General features: G+C 41.3%; 1 protein-coding gene across 2 annotated transcripts in view; it reads left to right on the top strand.

Annotated features, from left to right (window-relative positions):
* The first annotated feature begins 627 nt into the window (after positions 1–627).
* LOC120926720 (uroplakin-3b-like protein 1) overlaps positions 628–12,760 on the top strand; it is a 63,403-nt gene continuing 51,270 nt past the window's right edge. Inside the window, exon 1 of one of the 2 annotated variants that reach the window (XM_040336877.1) lies at positions 628–894. In XM_040336877.1, the coding sequence (XP_040192811.1) occupies positions 831–894 (64 nt within the window). In that variant the 5' untranslated portion in view covers positions 628–830. The remainder of the gene's footprint in view (positions 895–12,760) is intronic. The other variant, XM_040336876.1, reaches the window with a different exon arrangement.

The following is a 12,760-nucleotide window of genomic DNA, read 5'->3' as shown; positions in this document are numbered from 1 at the left end:
CAGATATAAGAATTGGTAAGCTGCATTATAATAAATGTTTGCTTTTAGGTTTAATATTGCTTTAAGAAACAAACACTTAGAGGTCTTGTTCCCTCCCCAGCCAATGAAAGAAGACCAGCACACTGAGGATCTCTCTATCATCTTGTTAACACGTGAACAATGCAAGACAACTGACTGGCTCTTTGTGCTGCTTCGCCCTTTACTAGTCTTAGCTCTGCTATATAGGGGGCATCAAATGAATGATACCAAGTTAAATTCAGGTACTCACACTGCTAAGGCTGCAATCATTTGTTACAGTTGTAACTCCCCACCGCTTAGAACAATAGAATAATAATAGTCAGGTGTGTGTTAGTCTGTAAATTTAAGTCAAGGTATCTAAACCACCCATGTCATATAAGTTCTTAAACTCAACCAACCCTTTCTTTACCAGTAAAATCTTGTAAAAGAAGCTTAAACAAATTATCCTTCACTATGTTCAACCATTCAAAGAATCTGAGTTGCTGTTACCAAGTGACATTGTGATCTACTTTATCATTAATACCACAGTGTTCCTTCACATAAGGAACTGTGTCTCCTCCTATAATTTCCTTTTAAACAGGTTTAACACGTATGCCAATCATTCCATACACAGCTTAGGTCAAAGTCTGAAGAATGTCATTTTAATAAATAGCATTACACCCCTTAGGGGAGAACAAGTACTGCTGGGAAATGTCACCTCTCCTAAAGTACGCAACAAATGTTTCCGCATGTAAGGATATCAAACAGTGAAAAGTATCGATAGAAAACCTACTACAACATCAAACGCTTACAAGAAACCTTGATCTTTTGGAATGATGGATCTGATTATTAAACTGGGACTATTCTTAACAATGTGCACCGTTGTATCTACAGAAGGTAGGAATTCACTACAAAGGCATTATTAGATATCTAGATTCACTATTATACTGTCGTATGATCATTAGCTACCTATTTTTAGTAATAAGCTTTCATTAAGACACCATGTACATGCCTAGTCACTTTAGTTTGGACACATTTTCCAATTCTAGAGAAGGTTAGCAGCTAAAATAATCTAGTTAGTGAAAAATATAACTACATGTAGTAAGGCACATATAACCTAGTAGTCAGAGGGAACACATGTTTTAATGCAGGCATTAGGCAACCTGGGGGACATAGGAGTAACCTCACAGTCTAATGCAATGAATCACATGCACCCGTTTCAGGTTTGGTAAGCCTCTGCCATTTACATTAATTCACAGCTGATATTACACAATAAGCAGAAAAAAGTGGTAACAAAATCCGCTGAAACATCAGAATAAGAGTAATTATGAGGAAGAAGTTGGTATAGATATTTGCTGATGGCTGTTGATTAAGCTAGGTACACACTATAATTTTTTGTATATTAAACCCAGCAGGGGAGCTTGAGAGGAGCTAAAGAGGAGCTCGCTATACTAACGAACCGATGTTAGTACAGCGATCTCCCTCTGGGCTATTCTGACAGGCCGAATAGTTTCTGTTGAATCAGCCAATATTTGGCCTGTGTGTGTACGGAGCTTTAAGAAGCAAGCAACAGGACCAACAAAAATGTAATACATACTGTACAACAAGTGTAGAGGATGGTAGGACTTTCGAGGCAATACACAGCAACAAATACTTCATAAGATAACATTATTTTTATTCATACAGTTTTTTAATGTAAAGAAATGTAATGTTGATTAAAAGAAAGGTAGGTAGTAATGTAATTTCCCCAAATAAACTATGTACACTATCGTCCATTACAGGTAACTTAATAATGATAATACATCATGGGCAATGCGCAATAAATCCTTTAAACAGTTCCCTTTGATAGTTTACCACTGCCAATTTAGGGCTGAACTTGTTTCCCCGACTTCAAAATCCACTTCATCAGGAGTACCACGTGTCGATTACTCACTTACTCCTCCAGAGAGATGAAACAAGGGATCATATCATGGCCTGGGTGGGAGCCACACAGGAGGGCCAAACAATACCAAAGCAAGCACACCTCAAAACCCATGGTGGACATGCTAACCACAGGTTAACTGGTATGGTAGTTTGGTAAGATCTGTGTAATAAAGGAATATTACACACAGTGGCTCAAGTATAATAAACAAAATTTCCAGAGGAGTGCCTCTGCACTCAAGACAATTGTAGGCTACTTTCAAACTGGTCAGTAAGACACCATGTGCCGCAAAATAGTGTCCATAGTGTGGTTGGACAACACAGTTATGGTTTTGTACAACACAAAAAATCCATACTAATGTAGAGTTAACACTGCCAGCCATGATAAGCAGGGCTCACTGTCTCTCATAAACAAAATGCAGTTTATTTGTGAATCATTGTGATTTAGCTTACCGAAAAGGGATTAAAAAATAATCAAGTAGAATAAGAAGAGTCCTTTCTTGAGAAGTATTTTAAGAAAATATAAAAATAGGAATACGGAAAGCACTAAAATTATATAAAACTTTCTAAAATATATGCAAATGTAATTTTTTAATAATCTAAACAGTATACAACAGAAAACGTTATCCTTTAAATACTGTTTTTTTACTTAACATAAGCCACTGTTGTTCGCTTCAGTGATTTCAATGGGGAAATATGTAGCTTCAAACCTGGGTTAAAATATTCTAAAATTATTTTTCATAAACCACTGTTCTAAAATCCCTGCTCCCTTTCTTCTGTGAATTGAGGGGGCATACAAACAGAAATAACATTCTACAACCATTGGGATGTGTGCTGGACTTTATTGAATCTGCATGTGCATAGATAATCTAGAGCCTTGCATTTCCCCCAACGGACTTGGATTTAGCAAATCAGAATAGGGCAAACATGCTGTGATCCTAAAAAAAATCTGCAGCTTGGAAAACAGAAAATGGTATTAAATACCTACCATCATTTTCCTTTCCTGGCACCAATCCATGGCAGTAGACATGTGGCAGTTTAACCAGTTAACCACCAGCCGCCGTCCAAAAACGGCGGCAAGGTGGTTGCTTAACTGGGGGTCGCCGTTCTGAAACGGCGCACAGCAGAAGCAGTAATGCGCGCCGCCTCGGGCGCGCACACAGAAAATTCTGTGCGCGCCGGGTCTATGAGACCCGGCGCTACACAGATCAAGGTAATTGACCAGTAACAGCGGTCTTTTACCATGTGATCGCGCCGTCCAATGACGGCGCGATCACATGTAAACAAACCGGCGTCTTTTGAAGACGCCGGTTCCTCCCTCCTCTTTCTGTACCGAGCGGAACAGTGTGAGAGGAGGGAGCGCGGGTGTCAGCAGCGCTGTGGATGGATCTGTGACTATTGCAGTCACAGATCCATCCATCCCTGCTCAGCCATCCCTGAAACCCCCTGCAATACTGTGCATTACCCCCTACAATACTCTGCAATACCCCCCCTGCGCAATACTCTGCATACCCCCGGCAATACTCTGCATACCCCCCTGTGCAATACTCTGCATACCCCCCTGCGAAATACTCTGCATACCCCCCTGCGAAATACTCTGCATACCTCCCCTGCGCAATACTCTGCATACCACCCCCTGCGCAATACTCTGCATACCCCCCCCCTGCGCAATACTCTGCATACCCCCCCCCCTGCGCAATACTCTGCATACCCCCCCTGCGCAATACTCTGCATACCCCCCCTGCGCAATACTCTGCATACCCCCCCTGCGCAATACTCTGCATACCCCCCTGCGCAATACTCTGCATACCCCCCTGCGCAATACTCTGCATTACTCCCCGGCAATACTCTGCATTACTCCCCGGCAATACTCTGCAATACCCCAGCGCAATTACTCTGCAATACCCCTGCGCAATTACTCTGCAATACCCCCCGCACCAATACTCTGCAATACCCCCGCACCAATACTCTGCAATACCCACGCACCAATACTCTGCAATACCCACGCACCAATACTCTGCAATACCCACGCACCAATACTCTGCAATACCCCCGCACCAATACTCTGCAATACCCCCGCACCAATACTCTGCATACCCCCCTGCGCAATACTCTGCATTACTCCCCGGCAATACTCTGCATTACTCCCCGGCAATACTCTGCAATACCCCAGCGCAATTACTCTGCAATACCCCCGCGCAATTACTCTGCAATACCCCCCGCACCAATACTCTGCAATACCCCCGCACCATACTCTGCAATACCCCCGCACCATACTGCGGGGGTACTGCATACCCCCCCTGCGCAATACTCTGCATACCCCCCCTGCGCAATACTCTGCATACCCCCCTGCGCAATACTCTGCATACCCCCCTGCGCAATACTCTGCATTACTCCCCGGCAATACTCTGCATTACTCCCCGGCAATACTCTGCAATACCCCAGCGCAATTACTCTGCAATACCCCTGCGCAATTACTCTGCAATACCCCCCGCACCAATACTCTGCAATACCCCCGCACCATACTCTGCAATACCCCCGCACCATACTCTGCAATACCCCCGCACCAATACTCTGCAATACCAAGCGTGTGCAATTTTGAAGGGTGACATGTTGGGTATCTATTGACTCGGCGTAACTTCATCTTTCATATTATGCAAAAACATTGGGCTAACTTTAATGTTTTTTTTTTTTAAAAGCACAAAACCGTTTTATTTCCAAAAAAACGCATTCGAACAATTGCTGCGAAAATAACGTGCGCGATAAAAAGTTGCAACGACCGCCATTGTATTGTCTAGGGTTTTTGCTAAAAAAGCATATATAATGTTTTGGGGTTCTATGTAATTTTCTAGCAAATAAAAAATGATTTTTCCATGTAGGAGAGGAATGTCAGAATTGGTCTGGGTGCTTTAGAACGCCTGATGGTGCTCCCTGCATGTTGGGCCTCTGTATGTGGCCACGCTATGTAAAAGTCTCACACATTTGGTATTGGCATACTCGGGAGGAATAGCAGAATGTGTTTTGGGGTGTAATTAGTGGTATGCATATGCTGTGTGTGAGAAATAACCTGCGAATATGAACATTTTGTGAAAAAAAAAAAAATCTTGATTTTGCAAAGAATTGTGGGAAAAAATTACAACTTCAAACTCACCATGCCTCTTTCTAAATACCTTGGAATGTCTTCTTTCCAAAAAGGGGTCATTTGGGGGGTATTTGTACTTTTCTGGCATGTTAGGGTCTCAAGAAATGAGAGAGGCCATCAGTACTTCAGGTGTGATCAAATTGATCAATTTTCAGTAATTGGTACCATAGCTTGTAGACCCTATAACTTTCACCCAGACTAAATAATATCCAAATTTTTTTTTTTTTAACCAAAGATATGTAGCAGTATACATTTTAGGCCAAATTTATGAAGAAAAATTCATTTTTTGCAAAAAAATTTAATAGAAATGAAGAAAAATTCATTTTTTTACAAAATTTTCGTTCTTTTTTCTTTTTTCTTTTTTTTTTTTTCTTTTTTATTTCTCATCAAAAAGTCAGTCCTCACGGACCACCAATATACACAAGTTACAGTAGCAACAGTATAAATCAAACACAGTCACAGAGATAAATGTAGTCCTTTGGTTGTACAAACAATGTCACAGTGAGATAGTAAGGCACAACTGAGAGCTCTCAGAACTTGTCTCTTGGAGGGTAATGTTGCCCCCAGCTGCTCTGGCATTGGGACCCGATCGGACCGACCTCCAGATCCGTTTTCCATTTTCAATAGAAGAAATAGAGTAAAGGTTAGAGAGTATATTAGAGAGGGATAGAGAGAGGTTTATCAGAGTGGAGACAGGGAGGGGGGAAGAGAGGCGGAGAGGGGGGGGGGGGGGGGAGTCTGCACGAGCAGGGGTTCTTTTTTCATTTATAGCGAAAAAAATAAAAACCGCAGAGGTGATCAAATACCACCAAAAGAAAGCTCTATTTGTGGGGAAAAAAAAGGACAAAAATTTCATTTGGTTACAGTGTTGTATGACTGAGTTATTGTCATTCAAAATGTGAGAGCACCGAAAGCTGAAAATTGGTCTGGTTATTAAGTGGGTTTAAGTGCCCAGTTGTCAAGTGGTTAAGAAGAATGCTGTCATTCCAGGAAAATGTAAACTTGTATAAAATATTTACCATAATTTTCCTTTCCTGGTGCCAATTCAGGGCAGTATACTTAAGCTACAACATGTATTCTGCCATGATGATGCCAGGAATCGAAGTTTAGGATCTTGGTGAATCAAGTCTCTGGTGAATGGTGGCAATAAATAACGTGAACTCACATCTGGTCTGGCACCCAATGCTTTGCTGAGAAATGGGCTGTTTAGGGCAACCTTACTGGGTGTTACCACGCACTATTACAGTGCCTTGAAAAAGTATTCATACCATTGAAATTTTCCACATTTTGTCATGCTTCAACAAAAAATGTAAATGTATTTTATTGGAATTTTATGTGATAGACCAACACAAAGTGGCACATATTTGTATAGTGGAAGGAAAATGATAAATGGTTTTCAATTTTTTTTTTTACAAATAAATATCTTTTCATTTGTATTTAGGCCCCTTTACTCTTATACCAATAACTAAAATCTAGTGGAACCAATTGCCTTCAGAAGTCACCTAATTAGTAAATAGAGTCCGCCTTTGTCTAATTTAATAGTATAAATAAAACTGTTCTGTGAAGCCCTAAGACATTTGTTAGAGAACCTTAGTGAACAAACAGCATTGTGATAGCCAAGGAACACACCAGACAGGTCAGGGATAAAGTTGTGGAGATGTTTAAAGCAGGGTTAGGTTATAAAAAATTATCCCAAGCTTTGATCATCTCACAGAGCACTATTCAATCCATCATCCGAAAATGGAAAGAGTATGGCACAACTGCAAACCTACCAAGACATAGCCGTCCATCTAAACTGACAGGCCAGGCAAGGAGAGCATTAGTCAGAGAAGCAGCCAAGAGGCCCATGGTAACTCTGGAGGAGCTGCAGAGATCCACAGATCAGGTGGGAGAATCTGTCCACAGGATAACTATTAGTCATGCACTCCACAAATCTGGCCTTTATGGAAGAGTGACAAGAAAAAAGTAATTGTTGAAAGAAAGCCATGAGAATTCCCGTTCGCAGTTTGCGAGAAGCCATGTGGTGGACACAGCAAACATGTGGAAGAAGGTGCTCTGGTCAGATGAGACCAAAATTTTACTTTTTGGCCTAAAAGCAAAACGCTATGTGTGGCGAAAAACTAACACTGCAGATCACCCTGAACACACCATCCCCATCGTGAAACATGGTGGTAGCAGCATCATGTTGTGGTGATGCTTTTCTATAGCTGGGACAGGGAAGTTTGTCAGAGTTGATGAGAAGCTGGATGGAGCCAAATACAGGGAAATCTTAGAAGAATTCCTGTTAGAGTCTGCAAAAGACTTGAGATTGCGGTTGAGGTTCACCTTTCAGCAGGACAACGACCCTAAACATACAGCCAGAGCTACAATGAAATGGTTTAGATCAAAGCATATTCTACAATGAAATGGTTTAGATCAAAGCATATTCATGTGTTAGAATGGCCCAGTCAAAGTCCAGACCTAAATCCAATTGAGAATCTGTGGTAAGACTTAAAAATTGCTGTTCACGGATGCTCTTCATCCAATCTAACAGAGCTTGAGCTATTTTACAAAGAAGAATGGGCAAACATTTCACTCTCTCGATGTGCAAAGCTGGTAGTGACAAACCCAAAAAGACTTGCAGCTGTAATTGCAGCGAAAGGTGTTTCTACAAAGTTTTGACTCAGGTGGGCTTTTCACATATTTATTTGTAAAAAAAATGAAAAACATTTATCATTTTCATTCACTTCACAATTATGTACCGTTTTGTGTTTGAAATGCAAATTATATCCCAATAAAATAAATTTTGTTTTTGGTTGACAAAATGTGAACATTTTTAAGGGGTATGAATATTTTTCAAGGCACTGTATCTATGCATGCACTACTTCGATCAGTTAGCTGATTTAAATGGGAATCGGCGGGGGGATTCCAGTTACACATAAGTTGTTTTCCCACCTGTCATTTTGGGAATACACCTGGATGTTTATGGGTATCATACAGCCTGTGGGTAAAGAAAATTGGATGAGTGCACCCCAGTGAACATTAGTGGTATATTGATTCATTCATAAAACTTGGCAGCCTGGCACAATCCAACAAGTATTCTCTCGTTCTTGCTGTACTGTGCTGCTAACTTTAATGAATAAAGAATCTGCTAATTTTTGTTGTGCAGTCATCCAGTTTTCTCTTTCCACTTATTACCAGTGATGGGCTGGATGTGCACCCGGCTTCAGTGAGCCGACCTGCAGTGGCACCTGTAAAGTTTCTCAGTGGGTACAGTCAGGCTGTTCTGTAGGTATGGAATGAATGACATATATACAGTATATGTTTATGATATTGTTTACCATGAGCCCAGGGCCCTAAACTGTAAAGAGATCAGTACTAGTGATACCTTTGTAATGCTGAGACATTTATGGAATTTTGGAATAGCCATTCCCTTTCCCTAAACTTTGTCTAAGCTTTATTGTTGATAAAATTAAGGTGCTAGGCATATACATATTTAAAATTTGTTTCGCTAGTGATCTGATCTGTTTTGTTGTTCATAGTACTGTATTTATTGGCGTATAACACTCACTTTTTTTACCCTGAAAATAGAGGGTAAACTGTGCCTGCGTGTTATACGCAGGGGGCTGTGCAAAGTTTTTTTCCTGAAACTTCCCTCTTAAAGTTAGGGTGCGTGTTATATGCCGATAAATACGGTATGTTGTACAATTATGAACTGTGTATATATATATATATATATATATATATATATATATATATATATATATATATATATATATATATATATATATATATATATATATATATATAAAATTAATCATAAACAACAGAAATAATAGTAATCCCTACAAAGTTCTGTTATTTTGTTATACTGGACACATCTCTATTTTGCTTTTTGTACTAAATACCTATTTGTATCTTGAAATTGTCCTTCAAATTAATCTCGATAAAAAAAATATTGAAACAGAAGTAATAGTAATAATAAACTTGTCAGATTTTAAGGATTTTTTTTATCAGGTATATTATTAAAGTTAGGTAAAGGATAACTATGCTTGTAGAAGATCATTGGCCCACTATCCCCTTCTCCCTCCCTATCCTCAGGTCAACAGATAACAGTAGCTAAGCACCATGACCTACTAAAGGTGGACCATGGTCAATCCTCCATGTGTGGCCATGACAAAACGCCTGTCTACTTATCAAAATCTTTTTTCTTGGATGAACTCAAGGCCAGAAAATTAAAGCAATTTAAGCAACATCGGTGAATCAATTATACAATATATTCATGGATTTCAAGACTTGGCTTTAAGGAATACCAATAACAGAAGTTATGTTGAAGTGTGATAATCAAAAACGGCATTATGGAATACAACATTAAGGACCAAAATGTCATATCATTTTAATAAATAGTTCCATATGCTTAGTTAATCATTTAAAAAAAATTCAATATTTTATCAGCACCCTGTGCTCAGCAATGCTGGATATGAAAAATCTTGTACCTTGGACATTATTTGACCAGTGGCTGTACAGTAATGCCCTGTACACACGATTGGTTCGTCTGATGAAAACGGACCGATGGATATTTTCATCAGATATCCGATGAAGCTGACTTTCATCAGTCTTGCCTACACACCATCGGTTAAAAATCCGATCGTGTCCAACACGGTGACGTAAAACACAACGACGTGCTGAGAAAAATGAAGTTCAATGCTTCCGAGCATGCGTCGACTTGATTCTGAGCATGCGTGGATTTTTGACCGATGGATTTCCCCACAGACGATCGGTTTTTTAACCATAAGAAAAATTTAAAACAGGTTCTATTTTTTTGCACCGATGGAAAAAAAACTATGGGGCCCACACGCGATCGGTTCGTCCGATGAAAACGGTCTGTTTTCATCAGACGAACCGATCGTGTGTACAGGGCATAACAGCACTAACAGTTATGCCCTGTACACACAATCGGTCCATCCGATGAAAACGGTCTGATGGATTTTTCCATCAGTTATCCGATGAAGCTGACTGATGATCAGTCGTGCCTACACACCATTGGTTAAAAAACTGATCGTGTCTAAACGCGGTGACGTAAAACACGACGTGCTGAGAAAAATTAAGTTCAATGCTTCCGAGCATGCGTCGACTTGATTCTGAGCATGCGTTGATTTTTAACCAATGGATTTCCCCACAGACGATCGGATTTTTCTATCGTTTTTTTAACCATCAGATAATTTTAAAACAAGTTCCTAGTTTTTTAACCGATGGTTAAAATACCGATGGGGCCCACACACGATCAGTTAGTCTGATGAAAACGGTTCATCAGACCGTTTTCATCAGACAAACCGATCGTGTGTATGCGCCATTACTGTTATGCCGCGTACACACGATCAGTCCATCCGATGAGAACGTACCGATGGACCGTTTTCATCGGTTAACCGATGAAGCTGACTGATGGTCCATCGCGCCTACACATCATCAGTTAAAAAAACGGTCGTGTCAGAACGCGGTGACGTAAAACACAACGACGTGCTGAAAAAAATGAATCTCAATGCTTCCAAGGATGCGTCGACTTGATTTTGAGCATGCCTGGATTTTTAACCGATGGTTGTGCCTACTAACGATCGGTTTTATCCTATCGGTTAGGAATCCATCGGTTAATTTTAAAACAAGTTGCCTTTTTTTTAACCGATGGTTAACTAACCGATGGCGCCCACATACGATCGGTTTTGACCGATGAAAACGGTCCATCAGACCATTCTCATCGGTTTAACCGATCGCATGTACGCGGCATAAGAATGATAATATAACCCAACCTGTCTGGTGAACACATTAGGTTATTGGCAGATATTCGTTTCTTCCAGCAAAGAAACGTAGAAATGGCAATAGGGAAGGGGTAAGGTGGAAGATCGATGCTACATATCTATGCTAAGACCCCTTTCACATTGAGGCGTTTTTCATGCGGTACAGTGCTAAAAATAGCGCTGCTATACCGCATGAAAAAATCATGCTCTGCAGGCTTCAATGTGAAAGCCCGAAGGCTTTCACACTGAAGCGGTGCGGTAGCAGGACCGCTCCAAAAGTCCTGCTAGCCGCATCTTTGGAGCGGTCTAGGAGCGGGGTGTTTACCGTTCCTATACCACTCCTTCCCATTGAAATCAATGGGAAACGCGGTAATACGCATTGTGGCGGTATTAACCCTTTTTCGGCCGCTAGCGGGGGGTTAAAACCTCACCGCTAGCGCCCGAATATCGCGGTAAATACGTCGGTATAGCGGCGCTAAAAATAGCGCGGCTATACCGTCACCGCACCTCCGCTGCCCAATGTGAAAGCAGCCTGAGGGTAAAGTAGGGCAGATAGGTATGTTATCTAAAATATATATGTTTCTGAACATCTAACTTCGCTACAAATGAGTCATGAGATAGGCATCTAAAGATTCCTCAAAGGTCTTGCAATACCACTGCAATTATATTATTAATACATAGTATATGTGACTCCATTCTAAACTACCCAATTAAATGACCTAATTAAACTACCTAATGAAGTCTTTACTTAGCAGCTGTGTTCTAATCTATGCTGATAAAAAATGTTTTCAGTGTACTCAGCGATTAATTTAGCTGAATAAAATAAATGTATGACTTAATATTGTGTTTTTGTAAACACCCTAATGCATATTCATATTCTATGTAACAAAACCCAATGGGAAAGTAAAGTCAAACTGCGTAACAAGAAGCACTGTGGGAGTAGGCTTTTAAAGGAATGTAAGTGTAGAGGCCTGCTATTTTCATAGCTGGTGCTGCCTTAAATTTAGAGGGTAGTCAGAGATTTAACTACCTCTGACTGTATTGTTTTGCCAAATTTGGGCCTCTGTTCCAGCCGTGTCTGTACTGTGAGTGACCACTATTGTTGTCTGGGGTGTTGGTACCACCCCAGGCCAAGGGTAGCAGCAGTCGAGTCAGGGCATATTGGGTGTTTTTCCTCGGCAGCCAATTAGTGAGGGTTGATCGCCTCGCTGTGCATGCTGGGGGAGAGTACTTAGGGGACAGACGTCATTAGTTCTGGGTCGTCTTCGCCGATCCTGGTCTGTCGTCCCACCACCCCCCGTGTGTGGCCCTCATGGCCGGGGGTGCGTGTTCAAGTGTTCCTAGCTTTGGGACCACGTTGGTCCGGAGCTGTGATCTACCAAGTAGGCCCGGTAGCTAGGCTGGGTCTACGCTTGCAGAGTGGTCCTGTGCTGTCCGTCCTAGAGGGAGGAAGCCACTTATTGAAGCACCTATTCTGGAGAGCACCGAGCAGAAGACTGGTACGCTCAGGAGAGGCCTTGAACTTCATCGAAGGACGCACTTATACTGAGAGGCCAAGTGAAGGTCGCCTGTCAGTTCTGAGTTCACAAGAGTTTATTCAAGAGAGATCCAGGTGCTTAATCCTGTGCTGAGAGGATTCTGGACCGAATACATCTCCACCTTTGGGAATGTCTGTGGCAGAGACTTTGCTAAAGTTTCCGTGTGACACCCTGGCTGTTAGGCTAGTGAGAGAGGCCTATCCAGGTGCACAATACTCACTCTGGCTAGAGTGGCGACGAAAGCTACGTTGCTGGAAGCAGGAGTGTTTCCGAACAAAGTTATACACCTGAACATACTACCTATTACCAGGGCCATTTGAAGACATTTGGGGGCCCAGGCAAAAAAAAAGTGACATTTCAGTTTTTCAGTTGAGAAGCGGGGGGGGGGGGGG

The sequence above is a fragment of the Rana temporaria genome, chromosome 2 (assembly GCF_905171775.1).
Source record: "Rana temporaria chromosome 2, aRanTem1.1, whole genome shotgun sequence".
Lineage (NCBI taxonomy): Eukaryota > Metazoa > Chordata > Amphibia > Anura > Ranidae > Rana > Rana temporaria.
The sequence above is the reverse complement of the archived record's forward strand: the minus strand, read 5'-3'. Positions and strand labels throughout refer to the sequence as shown.